The sequence below is a fragment of the Oncorhynchus clarkii genome, chromosome 12 (assembly GCF_045791955.1).
Source record: "Oncorhynchus clarkii lewisi isolate Uvic-CL-2024 chromosome 12, UVic_Ocla_1.0, whole genome shotgun sequence".
NCBI classification, from domain to species: domain Eukaryota; kingdom Metazoa; phylum Chordata; class Actinopteri; order Salmoniformes; family Salmonidae; genus Oncorhynchus; species Oncorhynchus clarkii.
Genome location: NC_092158.1, coordinates 74,125,874 through 74,148,164, shown reverse-complemented (window position 1 = coordinate 74,148,164; position 22,291 = coordinate 74,125,874). Strand labels below are relative to the sequence as shown.

At 41.5% G+C, this 22,291-nt stretch overlaps 2 protein-coding genes across 4 annotated transcripts; one reads left to right on the top strand and one right to left on the bottom strand.

The window, feature by feature from the left end:
* Window positions 1-4,936: 4,936 nt before the first annotated feature.
* On the bottom strand, window positions 4,937-16,311 carry LOC139421239 (probable E3 ubiquitin-protein ligase MGRN1). 3 transcript variants are annotated; one of them, XM_071171932.1, is made up of 17 exons: window positions 16,079-16,311; window positions 15,660-15,742; window positions 13,850-13,968; window positions 13,523-13,611; window positions 13,053-13,199; window positions 12,311-12,428; window positions 12,144-12,210; window positions 11,911-11,954; window positions 11,721-11,768; window positions 11,427-11,495; window positions 11,019-11,178; window positions 10,662-10,771; window positions 10,256-10,470; window positions 9,386-9,543; window positions 9,094-9,204; window positions 8,412-8,457; window positions 4,937-8,166 (listed from the first exon to the last, which is right to left on the bottom strand). In XM_071171932.1, the coding sequence occupies exons 2-16, from the start codon at window positions 15,676-15,678 to the stop codon at window positions 8,417-8,419; spliced, it is 1,515 nt and encodes a 504-aa protein (XP_071028033.1). In that variant the 5' UTR covers window positions 15,679-15,742; window positions 16,079-16,311; the 3' UTR covers window positions 4,937-8,166; window positions 8,412-8,416. The 3 variants fall into 3 exon arrangements, with proteins under 3 accessions (XP_071028033.1, XP_071028032.1, XP_071028031.1); XM_071171931.1 differs by lacking the exons at window positions 15,660-15,742; window positions 16,079-16,311 and adding an exon at window positions 14,244-14,572; XM_071171930.1 differs by lacking the exons at window positions 8,412-8,457; window positions 15,660-15,742; window positions 16,079-16,311 and adding an exon at window positions 14,244-14,587.
* Window positions 14,567-20,578, top strand: LOC139421240 (UBA-like domain-containing protein 1). The gene is made up of 3 exons (XM_071171933.1): window positions 14,567-14,957; window positions 15,317-15,376; window positions 19,058-20,578. Exons 1-3 carry the CDS (start codon window positions 14,850-14,852, stop codon window positions 19,352-19,354), a joined length of 465 nt encoding a protein of 154 aa, XP_071028034.1. The 5' UTR covers window positions 14,567-14,849; the 3' UTR covers window positions 19,355-20,578.
* The last annotated feature ends 1,713 nt before the right edge of the window (window positions 20,579-22,291 follow it).

Here is a 22,291-nt window from a genome sequence, read left to right as displayed (position 1 = left end):
TTGATCTCATCCCGTCAGTAGAGGATGCCTGTTTTGTTTTTTTAAAATGCCTTCCTCACCATCTTAAATAAGCATGCCCCATTCAAGAAATGTAGGACCAGTAACAGATATAGCCCTTGGTTCTCTCCAGACCTGACTGCCCTTAACCAACACAAAAACCGTATTCATTGACCTGGCTAAGGCTTTTGACTCTGTCAATCTCCACATACTCATCGGCAGACTCGACAGCCTTGGTTTCTCAAATGATTGCCTCGCCTGGTTCACCAACTACTTCTCTGATAGAGTTCAGTGTGTCAAATCGGATGGGCTGTTGTCCGGGCCTCTGGCAGTCTCTATGGGGGTGCCACAGGGTTCAATTCTTGGACTGACTCTCTTCTCTGTATATATCAATGATGTCGCTTGCTGCTGGTGAGTCTCTGATCCACCTCTACGCAGACAACACCATTCTGTATACTTCTGGCCCTTCTTTGGACACTGTGTTAACAAACCTCCAGACAAGCTTCAATGCCATAAAACACTCCTTCCTTGGCCTCCAAATGCTCTTAAATGCTAGTAAAACTAAATGCATGCTTTTCAACCAATCGCTGCCCGCACCCGCCCGCCCGACTAGCATCACTACTCTGGATGGTTCTGACTTAGAATATGTGGACAACTACAAATACCTAGGTGTCTGGTTAGACTGTAACCTCTCCTTCCAGACTCACATTAAGTATCTCCAATCCCAAATGAAATCTAGAATTGGCTTCCTATTTCGCAAGCAAGACTCCATCACCCATGCTGATGAACATACCCTCGTAAAACTGACTATCCTACCGATCCTTGACTTCGCCGATGTCATTTACAAAATAGCTACCAACACTCTACTCAGCAAATTAGATGTAGTCTATCACAGTGCCATCCATTTTGTCACCAAAGCCCCATATACTACCCACCACTGCGACCTGTATGCTCTCGTTGGCTGGACCTCGCTTCATATTTGTCGCCAAACCCACTGGCTCCAGGTCATCTATAAGTCTTTGCTAGGTAAAGCCCCGCTTTATCTCAGCTCACTGGTCACCATAGCAACACCCACCTGTAGCACGTTCTAAAGCAGGTATATTTCACTGGTCATCCCCAAAGCCAACACTTCCTTTGGTCACCTTTCCTTACAATTCTCTGCAGCACATGACTGGAACGAATTGCAAAAATCACTGAAGCTGGAGACTTATATCTCCCTCACTAACTTTAAGCATCAGCTGTCAGAGCAGCTTACCGATCACTGCACCTGTACACGGCCCTTCTGTAAATAGCCCACCCAACTACCTCATTCCCCAAATGTTTTATTTTTGCTCTTTTGCACCCCAGTATCTCTACTTGCACATGCTAAATTGCACAATGCTACTTGCACAATGCTAAATTGTAATTATTTCGCCACTACGGCCTATTTATTGCCTTACTTTCCTAATCTTACTACATTTGCACACACTGTATATAGATGTATATATATTTCTATTGTGGGTTTTTTCTATTGTGTTATTGACTGTACGTTTGTTTATCCCATGTGTAACTCTGTATGGTTGTTTTTGTCGCACTGCTTTGCTTTATCTTGGCCAGGTCGCAGTTGTAAATGAGAACTTGTTCGCAACCTGCCTACCTGGTTAAATAAAGGTGAAATATACAAAATAAAATGAAATTTTTAGAATAATAGTGAAGACATAAAAACTAAGACATAACACATATGGAATCATGTAGTAACCAAAAAAGTGTTAAATAAATCCAAATATATTTTATATTTGAGATTCTTCAAGGTAGCCACCTTTTGCCTTGATGACAGCTTTGCAAACGCTTGGTATTCTCTCAACCAGCTTCATGAGGTGGTCATCTGGAATGCATTTCAATTAACAGGTGTGCCTTCTTAAAAGTTCATTTGTGGAATTTCTTTCCTTTTTAATGTGTTTGAGCCAATCAGTTTTGTTGTGACAAGGTAGGATTGGTGTACAGAATATAGCCCTATTTGGTAAAAGACCAAGTCCATATTAAAGCAAGAACAGCTCAAATAAGCAAAGAAAAACGACAGTCCATCATTACTCTAAGACATAAAGGTCAGTCCATGCGGAAAATTTCAAGAACTTTGAAAGTTTCTTCAAGTGTAGTCACAAAAACCATCAAGCACTATGATGAAACTGGCTCTCATGAGGACCGCCACAGGAAAGGAAGACCCAGAGGTACCACTGCTACAGAGGATAAGTTCATTAGAGTTACCAGCCTTATAAATTGCAGCATAAAGAAATGCTTTTTATATTTAACTAGGCTGTAAACTAAGTCAGTAAATAACAAATTCTTATTTACAATGACAGCCTACAGGGGAACAGTGGGTTAACTGCCTTGATCAGGAGCAGAACGACCGATTTTTACCTTGTCAGCTCAGGGATTCGATCCAGCAACCTTTAACTTGCCCAACACGCTAACCACTAGGCTACCTGCCGCCTCACAGAGTTCAAGTAACAGACACATCTCAACATCAACTGTCCAGAGGAGACTGCATGAATCAGGCCTTTGTGGCCAAATTGCTGCAAAGTGCAAAGAAGCCCCCACTAAAGCACACCAATAAGAAGAGACTTGCTTGGACCAAGAGACACGAGCAATGGACATTAGATCGGTGGAAATCTGTCCTTTGGTCTCATGAGTCCAAATTAGAGATTTTTGGTTCCAACCGTCGTGTCTTTGTGAGATCGCAGAGTAGGTGAACGCATGATCTCCACATTGTGTGGTTCCCTCATGGAGGAGGTGTGATGGTGTTTTGCTGGTGATACTGTCAGTGATTTAATTAGAATTCAAGGCACGCTTAACCAGCATGGCTACCACAGCATTCTGCAGCAATACACCACCACATCTGGTTTCACTTAGTGGGACTATCATGTTTTAAAACAGGACTATGACCCAACACACCTCCAGGCTGTGTAAGGGCTATTTGACCAAGAAGGAGAGTGATGGAGTACTGCATTAGATGACCTGGCCTCCACAATCATCAGACCTCAACCCAATTGAGATGGTTTGGGATGAGTTGGACCACAGAGTGAAGGAAAAGCAGCCAACAAGTGCTCAGCAAGTGGAAACTGTTGAAAAAGCGTTCCTGGTGAAGCTGGTTGAGAGAATGCCAAAAGTGTGCAAAGCTGTCATCAAGGCAAAGGGTGGCTGCTTTGAAGAATCTAAAATCTATTTAGATTTTTTTTTTTACACTTTTTTGGTTTCTACATTATTCTATGTGTGTTATTTCATAGTTTCTACAATGTAGAAAATAGTACAAATAAATAAAAACCCTTGAATGAGTAGGTGTGTCCAAACTTTTGACTGGTACTGTATATATAATATATACACATTTCATTTCAACCTGTAGGACTATGCATAGGGTGAATTCGGGAAAGAGTTGGACATGATATAATCTGGGACAGATTAATCCTGATGCTTTTATTTTTTGGTCTGACAAGAGAACATCTTAAACTATTGTTACTAAAAGCCTGGTCAAAATCACCACTTATTTGGTGACATCAGTGAGGGGCAGAGAAAGCTTCAAACAGGAAGCTCACCTCGGGAAGCACACGGTAAAATCAGTGACATAGATTCTCTGTTTTGTTGTTAAATTAGTAAAACTGTCATACATAATGCACTGTGTCAAATGTTGATGTAAATGTGAATATTATGTACTGGTGCATCAAAATACATAATGTTGCCAATATCTTTCAATTTTGTAATTGTATTATCTTTCATTTTTGTTGTTGTCCCGCATTACCAACCATAGCTAGCTAAAGTAGGACAGAATGGAGTAGGCTTTACTAATGGAGGAAAGATTTACATTAGTTTACATTGGGGACCACCTGTATTTAGGTTAGGCTCTGGTTCTTGTAGTACTATATCCTGTTAATTATGTCTTGTAGTACTGTTATTTGAGTGAATTCAGAAAGCGGAACACGTTTTGCGTTGTCATCTTCTGTAACCTCTTTAGACATCTATACAACATATTGGCCCAACATGATACATTTCTGAAATCCTCAAATGTTTCCTAAGCACACAAAATTGAATTGTCGTTGAAGTACAATTAGGTGTCATAGTCGACCAAATGCAAACTAAAAATATGGTCATGCCTCATGTGAATATGAAATCAACAGTAGTGTTTTTGTGTGATTAGGAAACATCTGGAGGATTTCAGAAATGTATCACGTGTTGGGCTAATAGGTTGGATAGATGTCGAAAGAGGTTACAGAAGACGGAAATGCAAAGTGTCCCACTTTTTCCAAATTCACCCTAAATGGTCCTCACATGTCAATGGAAGTCAAGCATGAGACATGCAGTTAAAAACAGAAGTGTTCAACATTACATTTATTTAATTGTTATTCACATGCGGCTGTAGGCTACACATGTAGGATCTTAATCTGAGCCAGTTCGCTACAGCAGGAAAATAATCCTGCAGCAACAGGAAATTTAAATTGTGTGTCGGACTATAATAAATTGACATTTTTGTAGGGGTTGATACATTTTTCGTTAGGGCAAATCTAGTCTGATATTTTAAAGTGGAAATTACAAACTTTAGAAGCCTTTTTAAACCTTGAATACACTAGAAATGTGCATTTCCTGCTGTGCAGGAATATTCTCAGTAACAGAAGAATGAGCAAATGAAGATCCTACATCTGTACACAGGGACAGACCGATATTGATAGAGTTATGCATCACTAAATGTGGGGTTGTCCTGGATACCAGGTCAATACTAGTGAGAAACAGGAACAAGGCACAGGTGTATCATCAAAGTTAACATGGCACATCGTTAGTCAAAGACACATGACATGAACAGTATTAATGCAAAGCAGTTTGGATCGTTTTACACCCCTCTACAACAAAACTCACAAGCAAAAGATAACCTATTGTTAAAGATGCAATGTCTCAGGATATTGCATAAGTAAAATGGTTAAGAAGCATTTTGTTTATTCCTCCTGGGAAAAAATTAGAACACACACACATAATACAGACCATATAACAACCAAGTCTAATCATAATGTACTTACCATTTATAGATTAAATGTATCAATATATGGATTTAACATAATTGTAATTGCTGAACAGACGGGTTTTAATAATGGTTTAATAACAATTAGGTTTCCTTAAAAATATTTAACGAACCATTGAGAATGCAAAGAAATGTCATACATTTACAGCTCTGTATATCAGCCAGTGGGAATAAAAACCTCCTAGACTACAGGCTCATACAGCTGTATATCCTGAAACCGTTTCATCACAACACCACCAAAAATGCAACAAGCAGCAGCCATATCTGTTTAGTTGAAGGCACATAGATCTATATGTATGGTGCTACATCTACAGGGAAGTCAGACACTGCAAGTCATAGAACTTGAGCAAGGCAATGACTATGCCAGGATGACAAGCCACAATATAACTATAGAAATATGCCACATCTACAAATAACACAGTTTGTGCGATACGGTCAGCATAGTGTATTGGCTTGTTGCAGGCTCTATCTTTCTTTGTGTTCAGCTGTTAAGGTGTAAAGCTGGACTATGTCACTAAAAATCAATCAGCTACATTTGAGATACTGTGCATGTAGCTGTAACTACTCATCTCCTTATTTGAATCCCCAGATTTTCTTCTACAACACACACATATACAATTTTGCAAATTAATCTACATACATTTCTAGTACAGGTACAATATATCACATAATTCAGTATAAAAATGAACAAATGTAGATATTCACAAAGCAAAATGAATGAATCCTCAAAACCTTTGAAGACAATTTGAAATTAAATGCCTCAATTTGACTTGTTATGACATAGGAATTCACCATTTCACAAAGCAAAATGAATGAATCCTCAAAACCTTTAAAAATGACTCCATTAAATTGTCATGTTTAATCATGTCAAATGTCCACCAAAACATTTCATATCATACAAGCACCAAGAAATAAAATGTTTAAAAGTTATTAGTTTAGATGAATACAACAGGAATGGTATTAATGCTCTCTAAAACAATTAGTGTCAAGAAGTAATTTGAATAGAGTAAACTGAAAGTGAGTGTGCTTCTAGTACTACCATATGATGGTAGTCATACTCAACCACTGGAATCATGCAACGTCCACCACTGCACCACAACCCCAACCAGAATGGACAAACAATTACACATTCCTAAATGTACAGTTGAAGTCTGAAGTTTACTTACACTTAGGTTGGAGTCATTAAAACTCGTTTTTCAACCACTCCACAAATTTCTTGTTAACAAAATATACTTTTGGCAAGACGGTTAGGACATCTACTTTGTGCATGACACAAGTCATTGTCATTTTTCCAACAATTGTTTACAGACAGATTATTTCACTGTATCACAATTCCAGTGGGTCAGAAATGTACATACACTAAGTTGACTGTGCCTTTAAATAGCTTGGAAAATTCCATAAAATGACATACCTGTGGATGTATTTCAAGGCCTACCTTCAAACTCAGTGCCTCTGCTTGACATCATGGGAAAATCAAAAGAAATCAGCCAAGACCTCAGAAACAAAATTGTGGACCTCCACAAGTCTGGTTCATCCTTGGGATCAATTTCCAAACCCCTGAAGGTACCATGTTCATCTGTACAAACAATAGTACGCAAGAATGAACACCATGGGACCACGCAGTCGTTATAACGTTCAGGAAGGAGACGCATTCTGTCTCCTAGAGATGAACGCACTTTGGTGCGAAAAGTGCAAATCAATCCCAGAACAACAGCAAAGGAACTTGTGAAGAGTCTGGAGGAAACAGCTACAAAAGCATGTATTTCCACAGTAAAACGAGTCCTTTCTCGACATAACCTGAAAGGCTGTTCAGCAAGGAAGAAGCCACTGCTCCAAAACCGCCATAAAAAAGCCAGACTACAGTTTGCAACTGCACATGGGGACAAATATCATACTTTCTGGAGAAATGTCCTCTGGTTTGGCCATAATGACCATCGTTATGTTTGGAGGAAAAAGGGGGAGGCTTGCAAGCCGAAGAACACCATCCCAACCGTGAAGCACGGGGTGGCAGCATCATGTTGTGGGGGTGCTTTGTTGCAAGAGGGACTGGTGCACTTCACAAAATAGATGGCATTATGAGGTAGGAAAATTATGTGGATAAATTGAAGCAACATCTCAGAGACATCGGTCAGGAAGTTAAAGCTTGGTCGCAATGGGTCTTCCAAATGGACAATGACCCCAAGTATACTTCCAAAGTTGTGGCAAAATGGCTTAAGGACAACAAAGTCAAGGTATTGGAGGGGCCACGACAAAGCCCTGACCTCAATGCTATAGAAAATCTGTAGGCAGAACTGAAAAAGCGTGTGCGAGCAAGGAGGCCTACAACCTGACTCAGTTACACCAGCTCTGTCAGGAGGAATGGGCCAAAATTCACCCAACTTATTGTGGGAAGCTTGTGGAAGGCTACCCAAAACGTTTGAGTTAAACAATTTAAACAACTTCTGACCCACTGGGAATGTGATGAAATAAATAAAAGCTGAAATAAATCATTCTCTCCACTATTATTCTGACATTTCACATTCTTAAATAAAGTGGTGATCCTAACTGACCTATGACAGGGAATTTTACTAGAATTAAATGACAGGAACTGTGAAAAAATGTGTTTAAATGTATTTGGCCAAGGTATATGTAAACTTCCGACTTCAACTGAATGTAAAGCAATCTAATTAAGGACTTGTTGTTTTTTAGTTAAGGTATAGTATGGTTTTAGTAAATCCTTGCAGTGACCACCACAAACACATTTTGAATCAATGCCAGTTATGGCATGAATCGATGACTAAAGTAGGAAAGTGGTCTTCTACAAGGCCCAAGGGGACTGGATCATGGGGGAGGGATGGGCTTGGGAGGAGACCAAGTCCAAATTTTTCATCCAGGCTAAATGTGCACTTTCACACTCCCCGTCATGGATTTAAAAGCATTGGATTGGTGTAATTATTGACTGGATGGAGTTTCCACCATTGTTAAATACATGCGAGAAAGTGAATTGGGACTCAGCCAGAGAGGGAGAACCATTGGGCCCAGAGGTTAGGGGTCAAGTTGCTCATCCTCCATGTGAAGGCTGCTGGGGGGACACAGGAGGGGCTGGCTGGAGCAGTTGGTACTCTGACTCTTCAGGCTCTCTGATGACCCTGTGGACACAAGGAGCATGATCCAATTAAACAAGAGGATCTCTTACACCCGTGAAATAAATCTAAACAGTTGCATACTTATCAATACAAACTTTCTGTCTATTTGCATGATAAACAGAGTTACAACCTGCAGTAGATTATTAACCAACTGTCCTGAATCGGACAGATTGCGAGGGATCGGTTTCTCTGAAGCAACGTGACAGAAAAGCAGATAGGTAAAGACAGGACAGAGAAGTCCTACATACCACATTTATTCCTCCATACCAATAGAGCAGGCATCAGGACCTAGAGCTGGCCATAGCAAGGCCAGGTAAAGGGACAGGGCAGGTAGTAAGGAAACAGAGAAGAACAAACAGCACACAGGTTAGATGCAAAGCTGGGGGACTGAAAGCCTGGGAGAATAAAGAGAAACATAGCTAAAAGGTGTTATACGTGCAATCAAAAATGTATGTTTACAATTGGTTTGAGCATTAAAGACATGCTCTGGTACTTTGGCAAATAGTAAGTATTTTTTTAAACCTCCCGTTTTTTTGTGTGTTAATGTGTAGTTCATGCATAATCTATGAGCAGAACTAGCCAAGAAATCCCTATTTTCTGGAAGCTGTGCAGTGCCACTTTCCCTCCATTTACTCCCAAGTGGGCCAGCCCTCTAGCAATTAAAGTTTCAGCCAATGATCTTCAGCCTGCCATGGGAGCGACAGCTAGCAACACGCACACAGTAGAGCGAGAGAGAGACATGGTGCACATGTGACATAGTACGCAATTTTCTGGGGCCACTTTTGGCTCCTGGGCGCTACTTTCAGAACTACTGGCTAAAAAGTATATAAAAGAACCAGAGAATATCTTTAATATCCAGACAAACATACACAATCATGCACACGCGCACAGATACGCACGGGCCTGGGCCTTGTGTTATTATTAGCTTACCTGGCAGAGACAGGTCCCCTGGCGGGTCACTCTCTGTTTTGGTTAGGCTGCTGTGTTCACTGCTGTAGTCCTGAAGGATCTCTCTCTCTCCTCCAGAGTGCAGCCTGTCCTCTGTACCACCCATGACAGGAGGGAGAGACAAGGTCACAACATGCAACAAGACCTAAATGTCCTTACACGGGTTTGCAATGTACCCTGGTAGGTAATTCAAGTCATTATTTGGAGGGGTCACGTACCCAAACATGTAGACTGGACCGCTAACTACGTGCATTCAGAGCATGACAGAACTCACCATCATCTGGGGAGATGGACTCCGGTACATCCTCGGCTGCAGTGGCCTCGGTGGGAGCAGTGCTGCTGGAGAGCAGTGTGTGAGGCTGGGCGTCCGACATCTCAGACAGCTTCTCCTCATCCTCCTCCTGGATAGGTGATGAGGGCGACCTCAGGGTGCTGCGGGGGTCAAATACTTACAATGAGGCGACATTGGTAAACAAAAAAACATTTACAACCGACGTGAAGCTTTATAATAAACAGACTGCACTCTGTACTGTTGTCCTAGTAATTTTATTTTCTGCAGGTTGGTAAGGCTCAGCAATGTCAACTGGATAGATTGCCAAGGACATGCCGTCTAATCAGTTTGTAGCTCATCACAACCTAAGGTGACTATTTTTTTCAGACACTGGGCCAGCTGTTACACAAACTGATGAGCAATCAATCCAGAGTCAAACTCAATGTCAACAAGCAAATCCATCCAGGGCAGTTAATCTGTCAGGGCTATTAACTCAATACTAAAACTAAATAATTCAAAATTGCATATGCTCCAAGTTAGAGGCTGTTCAAACCAAATGGTAATGTAATGGTGTGAAAAATTACAGTAGAAGGCAGCTGGACTGTAGACAGCAGCACTGGAACACTTTAGCCCACTTCAGTTTCTCCCCCTTCTTCCTAAAGTGTGAATTGGTTCACCCTACGTCAAAAGATTTCAAAGCTTTGGATTGGTTTAAATATTCGCTGGAGGGAGGTTCCACCATCTTCCCTTACACCTGTCCATTATTTTTAAATCCATGAGGGGGAGTGTAGTGTACACTTCAGGGAGATGGTTCATCTCAGATGGAGGAGAAAGTGATCTGGGCTTGTTACTACCCTTGTGTCCCAGGATTACCTGTCAGGTGACTTGCTGACCTTGCCCTTCTGCAGGCCCCCGTCACCGGAGTGTTCTGGGGAGCCCAGCGGCCGGCCCTCCCCTACCAGGCTCCCAGAGAAGTTAATATCATCGTAGAGGGGGGCGGGGGGGATGGAGGGGGACACAGAGTGCAGGCCGTTCAGGGCCTCCAGCAGAGAGATGGGCTCAAAGCCTGGGGGAACCGAGTCTGAGCTCTGGAGAGACGCACACGCAGAAAGACTGCTCATATCTTCACTAGTCATTCACAGTCATTTATTAAAGGCTTTGTAATTGCATAGTGATGGAGTTGAGTTTCGTTAAATACAAGTAGAATAAGAAACCATCCTTGACACCAATGATGCCATGTGTGTATTAACAACAAATGCCTGGGTCGTGTGCGCCGTACCGAGTGCTCATCATGGTCCATGGTCTGAGCCAGTACAGGGCTGAAAGACACAGGGGACAGCGGCCCAGGCTTCTTCCTCACAGCTCTGATCTGCAGCAAGGCTCGGAAGGCTGGGGAGAGAGAGACCAAACACTGATTACACTACACACTGTCAAATGGGACTGCATCTTCACTAAAATGTCAACTTCACAGCATTTTCCTTAAATCAGCTCAGTCCCCACAGGGCATTCATCTCTACGTCTATTAGGCGTCTCTCTCGCTGAGTTCTGAAACATGGCAGCCGGGCAGGTCTATTTCCTATTAGCGAAGGCATCCCATTTGGAAGCCTATTGGAAACAAACCAGCGTCGCTCCTTACGCAGTCTGCAGATAGGACAGTTGTTGGCCTGGTAACGCAGGGTGTCAGCACAGGAGTTGCAGAGACACAGGTGTCTGCAGGGCAGGATGATGGTGTCTCGGAGGTCTGACAGACAAACAACACACTCATTGCTGTTGTCACTGTTCTCATCCTCCAACGGCTGCAGAGAACCAAAAAAACATTTGTTAGAGTGATGAACATGTAGAAAGAAATAGACTAACCAACGGTCTGAAAACCTACAGCATAATGAGCTACATTCCTGGTTTACATTTCTGAAAGGGTCAGGTGTGGTTACACCTCTATAATGTAAAAATGTGCTGCTTTCCAACAGCCTTTGTAAATTCATGTTAAATAAATCTACTGTATGCATCTACAAAAGGTGTTCCTGGTGAGTTCTAGAATAACAACCTTGGTCTCTTGGTTGTTTTTGTTTTCAATTCCATAGATCTCCTGCAGCAGGTAGCTCACACGATCCACCTATAACAGAGAGCACACATGGTAGCAACACTTGGCCAAGGACAGAGAACGATGGGAGGAACACATTGTAGCCTTATGTCCCATAGGAGATAAAGAGGAAGTAAGCACACATGCTAACAAATGTATGTTTTGTAAATGAGCATGTTCTTGTTATTCATGCATTGTGTATTTTGAATAATCTACTAATATAATAGAGAAGACATGGATTAACTTGTGTTAACTTACAATTTGCTTCTGCTTCAGAGGCTTGACGGAGAAACTGCCATCCACATGCTTGAAAGGATGAAATTGTGTTTACTTCACATATTTCATAATGTGTGAAAACAGAACTTCATGACATCAGACGCGGGATGCAAATTTGAGTCAAATTCAAACACTGTCCTCTTCTACTGAATCATTACAATGAGATACTTACTCTCTCAAAGGCTGCCAGCAGCACATGTGCATGTCCAAAGCAATCTGGAAAAGGACAAACACTCATTTATAAGGGATCACTGTAGTCTGTGCATACAGAATGTCTCATCTAGCACCTGCTATTGTGGTACAGCGGAGAAACAGTTGCCAACTAAGTTTGTTATTAGGTCAGCCTTGAGGTGATATATGGAGCGAAGAACAATAACATCAGCGTCAACCGTTTGGACCACCTACCATCCCCTTCATCCACCACAGCTTGGATCACTATGGGGAAAACACCCCGGTCCAGGTCAAAGTTCAGCTGTAAAGATAAAATAAATGGTGACAACAGATGAGTTTATCAACTGTCAGCTGGTGACATCACACAACAGGATTAAGTGCTGCTGCCCAGATATACTCACATCCTCCTCCTTCCAGTCGGTGAAATCGATTTTGAAAGAAGGCAGGGAGAAATGTTGGCTCACACCCCTCTTATAGTGTACAGTCTCAGAAACCAGGGCTGGGCCCTTTGGGTTGTACCTACACAGAACAGAAACAGTGAAGTCAATATCTTATCAATACAAAACTATCAAAGTTAATTTAGTATACTGGAAATATAAGATGTTCTTTTTCAGATCTCTTGTTGAAAGCTCTTTCTTCGACCACAAATAATGAAAAACAGCATTAGGCCTAACTCAAATCCATTTCTGAAATTTCCCTCTTAAATTTGTCAATGGAAAATCTCAATAAAAAACATGCAAAAAGCTGAAAAACACATCCATCCACTCACATAATGACCTCAGCATAAACTATTATATTAATTCCTTCTTCAGATGACATGCGTATCCATGGAGACAGGTGGTTGCTAAGGACTCATTGTATCTCTCCCAGTACATTGGCCACTACCATAAGATGTTCTTATACAATGCGTTCTTTAAAGTGAATAAATCAATTTCACTGCACATCTTCAGAAACTGATAAAAGGCATGGATTTAATTTCAAATGAGAAATGTAAAATGCTGGATTGTATTTAGTTATATATTTGGGAGCAAGAGACAGTGGAAGAAAATATGTATTTCTAATTAGTGAATGACTTAAATAGCATATTGATGCTAAGCATCGTCTAAGTAAATGAAAAGGTTTCTGAATCAGACTCTTACATACATTGCCATCCCATTGGTGAATTCCTCAAAAGCTTGGCAATACAGGGTGATAGCCACACGAGCATCAGCATCAAATGTGAACTCCACACCATACAGCACCTTTGGCTTCCCTCCTTCCTCTACTGGAGCATCAGTGTCATCTTTGTACCTAGTAGTCAAGCAGAAAAACAAAACAGTAGCTTTCTCAAGTGGCCATTTTCAAAATCACATAACTTTGAAAATGAAGCTATGAGTAAGTTAAGAACAACAACAACAACAAAAAATCGCTCATGCACCACACTTATGAAAGCATGTCAATATCAAACCAAAGGTAGACCTAAACAAGTACAGTGAATAGATGTTAAGCTAAGCTCAATCAGCCAGGATTCTTGACCCTGAATCACTTGACAATGAAAACCACTAAGAAAAATAAATGAGGAAAGGTTAGTCTGAAGACTACTTTCTGTAGAATATGATGATGTTTTTCCTCACCTGACCAAGCGCAGGGAGTCCTTTCTGATATTGACCAGACTTCTCAGGGTCTTCACCGGCTCATGAGGTGCCGGGGTCACGTATGGAAACTAAGCAAAGGTGAGACACGACAACTAGTCTAAGAAAAGAACAGCCCAATGCAGATAAACTTCTAATGCTTTAGCCTAATCAATAACATGGGGGATGTGAATCAAGGACTAGTCCTGAACTTCCACTTCAACTAATATGCTGTACATGTTACTTATCTGTCAGCAACTTGCAAAATGAAAAACTTAACAGCATAGATAAGAACCTTTGCCAATGTATAGCGCACTTGTTTGTCCTTACTTGTACAGGCCTATTTCCAAGGAAGTTCAGATCCATGTTTTCTCCAAATAGGTAACCCTCTGGATGGGGAGTGTCAAATTTCTCCCCTCCCATGAAAAAATGGCTGGCAAAGTAATTCCCTTAAAAGAAAATAGAAGTATGTGACTGGATTAGAACCAGGATAAAATCAGGATGGAAGGCCTATCTTTAATCAGGACAAGATCAGTGTACCGATGCACAACTCTGCCTCATCAAATAAACATCTCACCACGACTGAATATCATACAATTAACCATTTATAGCGTTCACGTGTAACGTTAGGCCTATAATGTTGGGAGCTGATGATATCAGTTTAGCTAACGTTAGCTATAGCTCGAGTTTTAGGGTTTCAATCCAAATTAATAGCTATATTTACCCGATTTCGGTGGAAATCTGTATGCAGAATTCGCCTGGATATCAATATCCTCAACGCCAGCGATTCTCCGACTAAGAATCGACCCCATCTTTCCTTGTTGTTGCTAGCTAGCTAATTAGCTACAGAATTAGCTAACTACTAACCCCAACGCTAGTGTATTTATCGTCCAAGGGACCGTTTTGTAACAAGTTTTAGACTTTCTTCGGTATTACACAGCGACTTATATATTCAACTGTGTACCTGTCAAGAATAACGATAGAACCAAGGATAACTTGGTGTCCGCTAAAGAAAATAAACACAAGTTTCTAGCCAAAAGCCTTCTGATGTGTGATACGTCAAACTACATGGTGTTAGGGACTTGTAGTTCTTTCTGTCACCGACCTACTGATCGCCCCTCCCCATCGCTCTGATTTGCGCTCTCGTGCTGCCGATCAAAGGGGCGCTCAGGACATTGAACATAGTTCAGACAGTAAATATTTGGGTTTTCACTGCGGACTGTGCTGTCTCCATGGTCGATGAGAGGAAAGGGTAGTGCAAGGGAGAATAACCTCAAGGACTGAGCACCAACCCAAGGGGAAAGGTTTAGAATAGCCCGCTTCTGCAAATATGGATGATCTAAAGCACCAAGTTATGATAAATCAGTTCGTCCTGACTGCTGGATGCGCGGCAGACCAAGCGAAACAGCTTCTACAAGCGGCACATTGGCAGTTCGAGGTATGGGAACCTTTTCTTGACAATGGTCTGAGTTTGGTGCATGGAAGATAGATCAGTTACAGAGATCAGTCTGTGTCTGTTTCTCGGAGTCATTAATTAAAATACATCTAATTAATACAGCAATGCCAATCATTTGTAAAATAATCTGGTTATCTTTACAACACCCCAGTAGGGTAATGCTATTATGCAATGAAAATGTAGCTAACTATGGTATTCAGCAGCCTAATGGCACAATGTAACATTTTCACAGGAGATAGTATAATATCGATTTAGGTTGTATCTGTCTGCAATAGGCTATTTATTATATGTGCAATGCACACTGGACTGGTGCTCACTGACATATATTTTATTTTCAATAGACTGCATTAAGTGCCTTTTTTCAAGAAACCAATATTCCATACAGTCACCATCATCAAATGGTAAGTATAGAAAACCTACAGTATTATTGATAACAATGAATGATTGATGTATTATTATTATTATTACATTATGATGATGATTATTGCAACATATATGATTATATTTATATTCATTCACTTGTCGTCCATGTCCGCCATGTTGTACTGAAACACAAGCCTGACAAAAATAAACACACGTTGGCCACGTTGTTCATAGTGCCTTGTCATGTACTGTAGCATATTACTTACTGTGTTATTTCACATGAACGGTGACATGATAGGCTACTATGTTTCTAATACTTACAGTCGTTAAATGAAGTCATGTGACTTATGGATGATCTGTACTGCTACTATTCTTTTTCTTGAATTGAAGCCTTGAAAATGTGTCTTGTGGGGGAGGGTGGTTCCAGCAGAAGTGAACATTGTTTTAGTAAAAAAAAAAAAAAAAAAGGTTATAAAATAAAATGATTTAAGTGCTACAGCACTTATGATGCTGTACATACTATACAAAACATACATACGCTGTCTTTTAATTTAAAATGATTACTGAAAATGAATGGCAGTGTTAAAATCTTGACACATGTATAACAGGACATTAGCACAGTTTAATCTAGACCATTTGTCATATAGATTGTCAATTTGGCCGATAGATTTCCTCCTTTCAAAACAACATCTGGCTTCATGAGCAATAAGATATCAGCTTATTTAAGTCTAGAACCTTACCTCTCATAACTTACCACTGGGTCTGCCATTTCCCAGTGATCTCATTCGGCTTCTATTTTCATTTTCAAACTGATGAAAATAAACAGGATGTGGGCAGACATTAGATTAGATAAGAAGCAGTGACATCGGCAATACATCTGGCGTGGTCTGTTTACATTAAGGGTTGGCTGTCAGGCGTGGCATAAGGTTAAGTTGAGCCCCTTTCATTGACAAATGGTTGTCAGATTAACTACGGTGCAGTATGTGCCCACTGTGTCCTTAAACAGACCAGTGCAGAAAGGCCAGGCGTAGGAGAGGCCCAATGCACATGTAACATGATGTGGAGACATTTCAAGCTGGGGAGTGAGGTTACGAAACTAACTCTGTTACATCCAAGGCTATTAAAAGTAATGTTTTTGAAAGTGCTGTAGGTTATTGTTGCTGTTGTCAGTAGGGGTTGTATTGCTATGAAGAGCACTGTGACTTTGTTTTAAAATGACACTTCTGTCACTTGAACAAGTTGACATGACAAACCAGCATCTGTATATTAATCTATCCCTGGCTGTATAATAAAAAACAAGGGACTGTGTTTGGTTAATTATTGACTCACTCTATGGTTGCTCATTGACCTGTTTGTGTTGGAGGTTGGTGAGATTGATTTGTTGATACAGAAAACAGTCATGTAAACTGTGTATCACGTGACGAGTGATGTTTGAATTTCCTTTCTTTGATCTCGTTGGACAGTTGACCACATACATGGAGACAGACAACGTGTGGGGTGACTGTGAGTTAGTGAAACAGCTCTGAAAAAGATTGCAGCCTCACGAAAGACAGATTACCCATAATGCACTCAACAATTTTATCTTGTAGATCACACAATGGAGGTCAGTGTTGAAACTCAACGTGCTTATGGGATGTTACATCCACAGATGATTACATCCCTCATGATTAAAATGCACATAGGGGTTTTTAACTAAAGCAGGCTAATAAGGCATAGGCTGGTGGCAATATTGTAGATGTGTGGCTTATCACAATGTCCCAGTCAATGTCTAGGATGCCAGGAGGTCTGTGGCAGTCATGAATCGAGTCAGTTAAAGAGTCTTCATAACATTGTCCAAAAGAAACAGCTTTTGTAAACTGTACTACTACCCTTGTTATTACTATTTGGGATGGCTATTAGACGTTTAGTGTCTACATTTAGATGTGCTCTGATGCTTGTTTACAAGCCCTTTGAACAATGACAGAGTAGACTGCCTGTTGTACAATAGCACATTGTGTTTTAATATGGACAATGCTGGTTGGCAGGATGCAGGGCTTTAGTACAGGGTACAGTTTGCCATTGTTTATTCTGAGGCACAAATATGGCAAACTGACAATAAACAATAGGAAAAGGGATGAGAAAGACCACACTCTCTAAAACAAGCTCTCATGTACTGTTTCCCTGGCTGCAGCTGCTATTACAGGATCCATCCCTATCAAACAGGACTGTTTCTATAGCAACTTTGCAGCTCCAGATGAGAAAATGCACGGTCGGTCTCCTGTGTGTTTATGTGTACAGAGCCAGCTGATCTGACTGAGCAGCTGCCACACACTGAGGCCCACACCCTGTGTGGCCACATAGCCAACCCCTTCAACACCCTGCTCCCTATACACTGCTGACCTCTTTCAATGTAAAGCAGTGGAAACTCCCACACAGGCCAGGCTGTCTTGTTATTGTGATCAAATAACGGAAGTACTTTTGTATTATACGTGTTTTTCAGCTGTACAGTTTTAACCGTTTTGTAAACCGATACAGTATTTTTTTTAAAGTTCAAAATCATATCTTAGGTCATGGTTTTGTTGCCGCCATGTGTGTCAATTGACAGGAAGTCTGTTATGATCACTTGCAATTTATTGCAGTGTTATTGACTGAAGCAAATGTAGGCTACCAGTGATCTGCAGAAGGACATTTCTGAAGCAGCCAGCCTTATGCTGGTATGGCTGCTGCTGACCCGTTTTTTGTACAAAGACATGCTTGTCCTGAACTGAGAAATGCACACACCAGCTTCACTGTGCATCATAAGTGATTACGTTGAATAAAGGCATGTCTCGTTCCTATCGAAGCAGGTCAACGCTAATGCCTGTGGGAAATCCAATGTTTGTTCATTCATTCACTCATTCATTCTTACCGCACCATAGAAACCTTAGAAATCCATGTGGATGGGATACTCCACTAATGTTCTTATCAAGTAATAAGGATTTCTTTATTAGCCTGTGGTGATCTTTTTTCTTCTGGTACATATTTCAGCTCTCATTAACAAAATGTAGTTAAATTGTCTGACAATCCTCCTAAAGAAATATGTTTACCCCAGTCCAAACTTATTCTGAAGGCAAGCATGTGCCTTGGGGGGGGGGGGGGGGGGTGGTATCTGTTTCCTCTAGTTCCACTACATATCACATGACTGTTTTGAGATATTGCATAATCTATTATGTGGTGGATATCCTGTCCACACAATGAGAAAACAGACATTCTGGTAGCCTTCAGATGGTTGGGGTGAATCCTAACACGGGTTGCTTTGACCTTTTATGTCCCGGAAGGTACGATTCCTTTGGACCCTCTTAGGTTCTTACTCATGGAATGGTGTTTGTTTTGGCTGACTGGTAATGTGTTTGGCAGTCACAGAGCAGTCTCCTGAGGCCTGCTCTCTGTAGTGTCAGCTGAGAGGGCAGACTCAGGGCAGGATGTAGAGTTCAGTGGAAAGACAAAGGGTCAGTCTGAGGAAGTTGGGCTTCGAAGGGAAAATATTTTTCCTTTTTCGCTTCCACAACTATTATGATGTAGGCATTTCTAAGGACCAGTTGAGGGAGGACATAAGTGTCAAGATGGCAAATCAAACCAAGCATGTCAATTAGAACTGGAGACAATGCGCCAGTAATTACAAATGTCAGTAGTGAAAAATGCAATCATAAATGCGTACAGATTTATGTTCTCTTATTAATGGTTTTCTCCTTTCTTCACAGATGCACACTCCAGCCAACACACCAGCAACACCTCCCAACTTCCCAGACGCACTGGCCATGTTCTCCCGCCTCAAGGCCTCAGAGAGCTTCTACGGCAGCAGTCCCATAGCCTCCATGGCGACCTCTCCTCCTCAGGTCAACTGGGCCATGGGCCCTTCTGCTCCAGGTCAGACCCAGCAGGGCCTGTGGACTTCTGGGCAGCTGCCCTCTCAGGTGCCTCCCCGTGGGTGGCCCCAAGCCGTCACTCAGCAGGCATCCAGTGAACAGGCCAGCGTCACCATGGAGGCAGAGAGATGAGAGCACTGCAGGGGCCTCGCGATAACAAGAGGAACCAATATTGGGCAGTCCTCTTTGAGTTGTCTGTAAGGGAAAGCAGAAAACCAAGCGATGTTGTGGACATGCACTGAGGACAGAAAGGAGGAATTATGAGCATACAGCTGATGAACATTCACATGACGCCACATTGTAAAATCTGCAGACAATTTTAGCTAGGCATACGTTTCATTTTTTTCCATTGATCTGAAACCAGAGACAAAGGTGGACTTGTATAACTAGTGCCGAAGAAGGATCTTCTTGTTGTACACACCGATGTGTATGACAGTGTCATCATCTTTCCTTTGTCTTTCTGGAGTGGTGTCAATGGACTGGATGCCTTTGATACTGATACTGGGGGTGCACTGCATAAATAACATAATTCTTCTTGATTTTTTAACCAGTGTAAGTGTGTGAATATCATGTGTTCTAGTATTCTAATGTGCTTAGAAACCAACTTGGATCTGCTTTTTCAAACATTGGGTAATGACATTGACTGTCCCACTCACACAATCAAGGAACACCAGCTATCCAACTATGTTTAATAAGCAACTTTACAAACTGCTCCTCTTTATGTCTTATGTCTGCATTGAATGCTAAAGGATGTTATACTTCAATCATTGTTCAGTGTTTTTTGTATGATTTTGTTTTCAGCAACTAGTGTCAGAGGATAAGTGAGATAAAGGTTTCTGTCAGAGTGAGACATCTTGCTTGATATTCCAGCTGTGCACCATCTCTAAGTAGCACACAGATAGTTTTTGATACAGTGTTGTCGTTGCTTAAGATGGAAATCAGCATATTAGGGGAAAATAATAAAGAGGGAAAATATATTTTAAAAAATATATAGATTTAAAAAATAAAAATAAGAAAAAAAACAACATATTTGGTGATGCTGTCTCAGGAACTCTCAGCTCAAAAATGTTTCGTCTAGGCACCTGATCATCTTTTTTATTTTGTACAATGGAATGAAAATTGCAATTGAAAGGAACTGATAAATTCAGGGAAGGCCCCATCCAAACGTTTTATATTCTACGATCTGTTAATCTGATAATCACACTGTAGTTTTGCTTTGCACATCGGTTGCGTGAACACACGCCTGTTCCTCGATGTTTTCCATGAGACAGCTACCACAACAATTTTGTGGATTACCAGACAATTAACTTAATTATTTTGTGTTTCTGAATAAATATTGTATGTATTACACTGCATTAGATCTTGGAGTCTGACTCTATGTATCAAATGGACATGGGACTCTAATGGAACTATAACCCACAACACCCTGTGTTCTTTTAGTATTTTCCAGATGGCAGTTTATTTCTCAGCGGATGTTGAATCCAGTGAGTTGGTATGACGCAATCTTCAGTCACACACATCCCATCAAGGAGATATACACTGTTTAAAAAACAGGGGAAATGTGAAATGGTCTAAACAGATGAATGTTTGGCCTTCTCTCTCCATCCTTGGATTGATGAAAAACCTCAGAGCAGACTGAGGAGGAGATGTTGAGTCAGAGACTGCTTATCCCACACTACAAGGACAAGCAGAGACCAAACAGTGCTATGTTATGGCCACTTCCTTGTCTATGTGGTACAGATTTGTTTTTGTATGACAAACATTTTCACCCCACTGTACTCCCCCCCCCCCCCCCCCCCCCCCCCCCCCCCCCCCCCCCCCAGCTCTCCCCATTTGATAGACGTTGTCTTCATTCATGTCATCCCCTGTGTATGCTATTCAACTTCTCTCTATTTTGACTTGAGTGGTTTTGTATCCTTGCAAAATCTCCACTTAACTCTTGAAGATCGTCATCAGTTCTGTGAGCGTGGTTATGCTCCAACAGTCATAGCACATAGCGACATGGATTCAAACATTTACCAGAGCCTAGTTGGACTGTGCACCTATCAACCTCAAACAATTATTGTTCTTCTGCTCACATGGTGAACCTCCCTGTATTCTGTAGCTGGACAGGCCTTAGTCTGGTACATTGTATAATGTCATGCTGACATCAGACTGATCGATCTGATCTGTGTGTACTGAGTTGACAGTGAAAGGTGAGTGGCCCCCGAGCAGTCCACCCATCCTCATAACTTCTCAAAACTCATGGGATTGGTGAGTTGTGTTGGTGTTTGTTTACACTGCAAATTGCTGCACTGTAAAACTGTAAGCAGGCTAGCACAAGATTTCCCTGCTGCGCAGAGCCTTGAAGTACTGTAAGCGCAAGCTAGTTTGAGCCAAACTAAGACATGATGGTTTGGGTATACATACTGGAGATGTACTTTTAGCCTGAAATAGAATAGAGGAAATGGTGAGAGCATGCGCCAGGGGAGATCAGCAATGTGACTTGCTTTTGCCCCAAAATGTGGAGAACACTCAGGTATGCAAACATGAACAACGGCTTCTCTCATAATGCAAGAACCCCCTCCTGTTCTTTCTTTCTTTCTCTCCCTCTTTTTCTATTTCTACCCCTCACTCTCTCGCTATCTCTCGGTCACCCCACATAACCAGCAGTAATGAGAAGTGGGTTGTGTGTCTCTTCTGACTATGACTATCCTTGTTTCACCTCCACTTCCCTGGCAGCAGCAGTGCATAAAATACTTTTGAGTCTCCTTTAGACCCATCCTGCTGGACCCAGTCCCCCTCCCTATCCCCGTCACCTCGCTGGCTGTGTGTGTTTCTGCATGCAGGGCGTGACATGAATACCAGGCAGCTGCCAGGTTGGCCAGGATGATAGTGGAGCTGCCAGGAACACAAGACGAGATGGAGGAGCAGAGCTACATGGCTGAAATTCCTACAATACACTGCCCCACTCTCTGCTACTCCGTACTGCTCACATTCCAACCCACCACATCCATGACCATTAGGCTGACTTCATAGTTCTTTACATGGATTTCATGCAATGTTTATGAAACTTATGCATTGTAGGTG

Excerpts from the sequence above, each read along its gene's own strand:
- LOC139421239 (XM_071171930.1), bottom strand. The coding sequence starts at position 14,331 with ATGGGGTCGATTCTTAGTCGGAGAATCGCTGGCGTTGAGGATATTGAT. Across the intron at positions 13,969-14,243 it reads CAGATTTCCACCGAAATCGG|GGAATTACTTTGCCAGCCAT; the intron begins GTAAATATAGCT and ends TTTTCTTTTAAG. Across the intron at positions 11,496-11,720 it reads CTCTGAAGCAGAAGCAAATT|GTGGATCGTGTGAGCTACCT; the intron begins GTAAGTTAACAC and ends TCTCTGTTATAG.
- LOC139421240 (XM_071171933.1), top strand. The coding sequence starts at position 14,850 with ATGGATGATCTAAAGCACCAAGTTATGATAAATCAGTTCGTCCTGACT. Across the intron at positions 14,958-15,316 it reads CGGCACATTGGCAGTTCGAG|ACTGCATTAAGTGCCTTTTT; the intron begins GTATGGGAACCT and ends TATTTTCAATAG. Across the intron at positions 15,377-19,057 it reads ACAGTCACCATCATCAAATG|ATGCACACTCCAGCCAACAC; the intron begins GTAAGTATAGAA and ends CTTTCTTCACAG.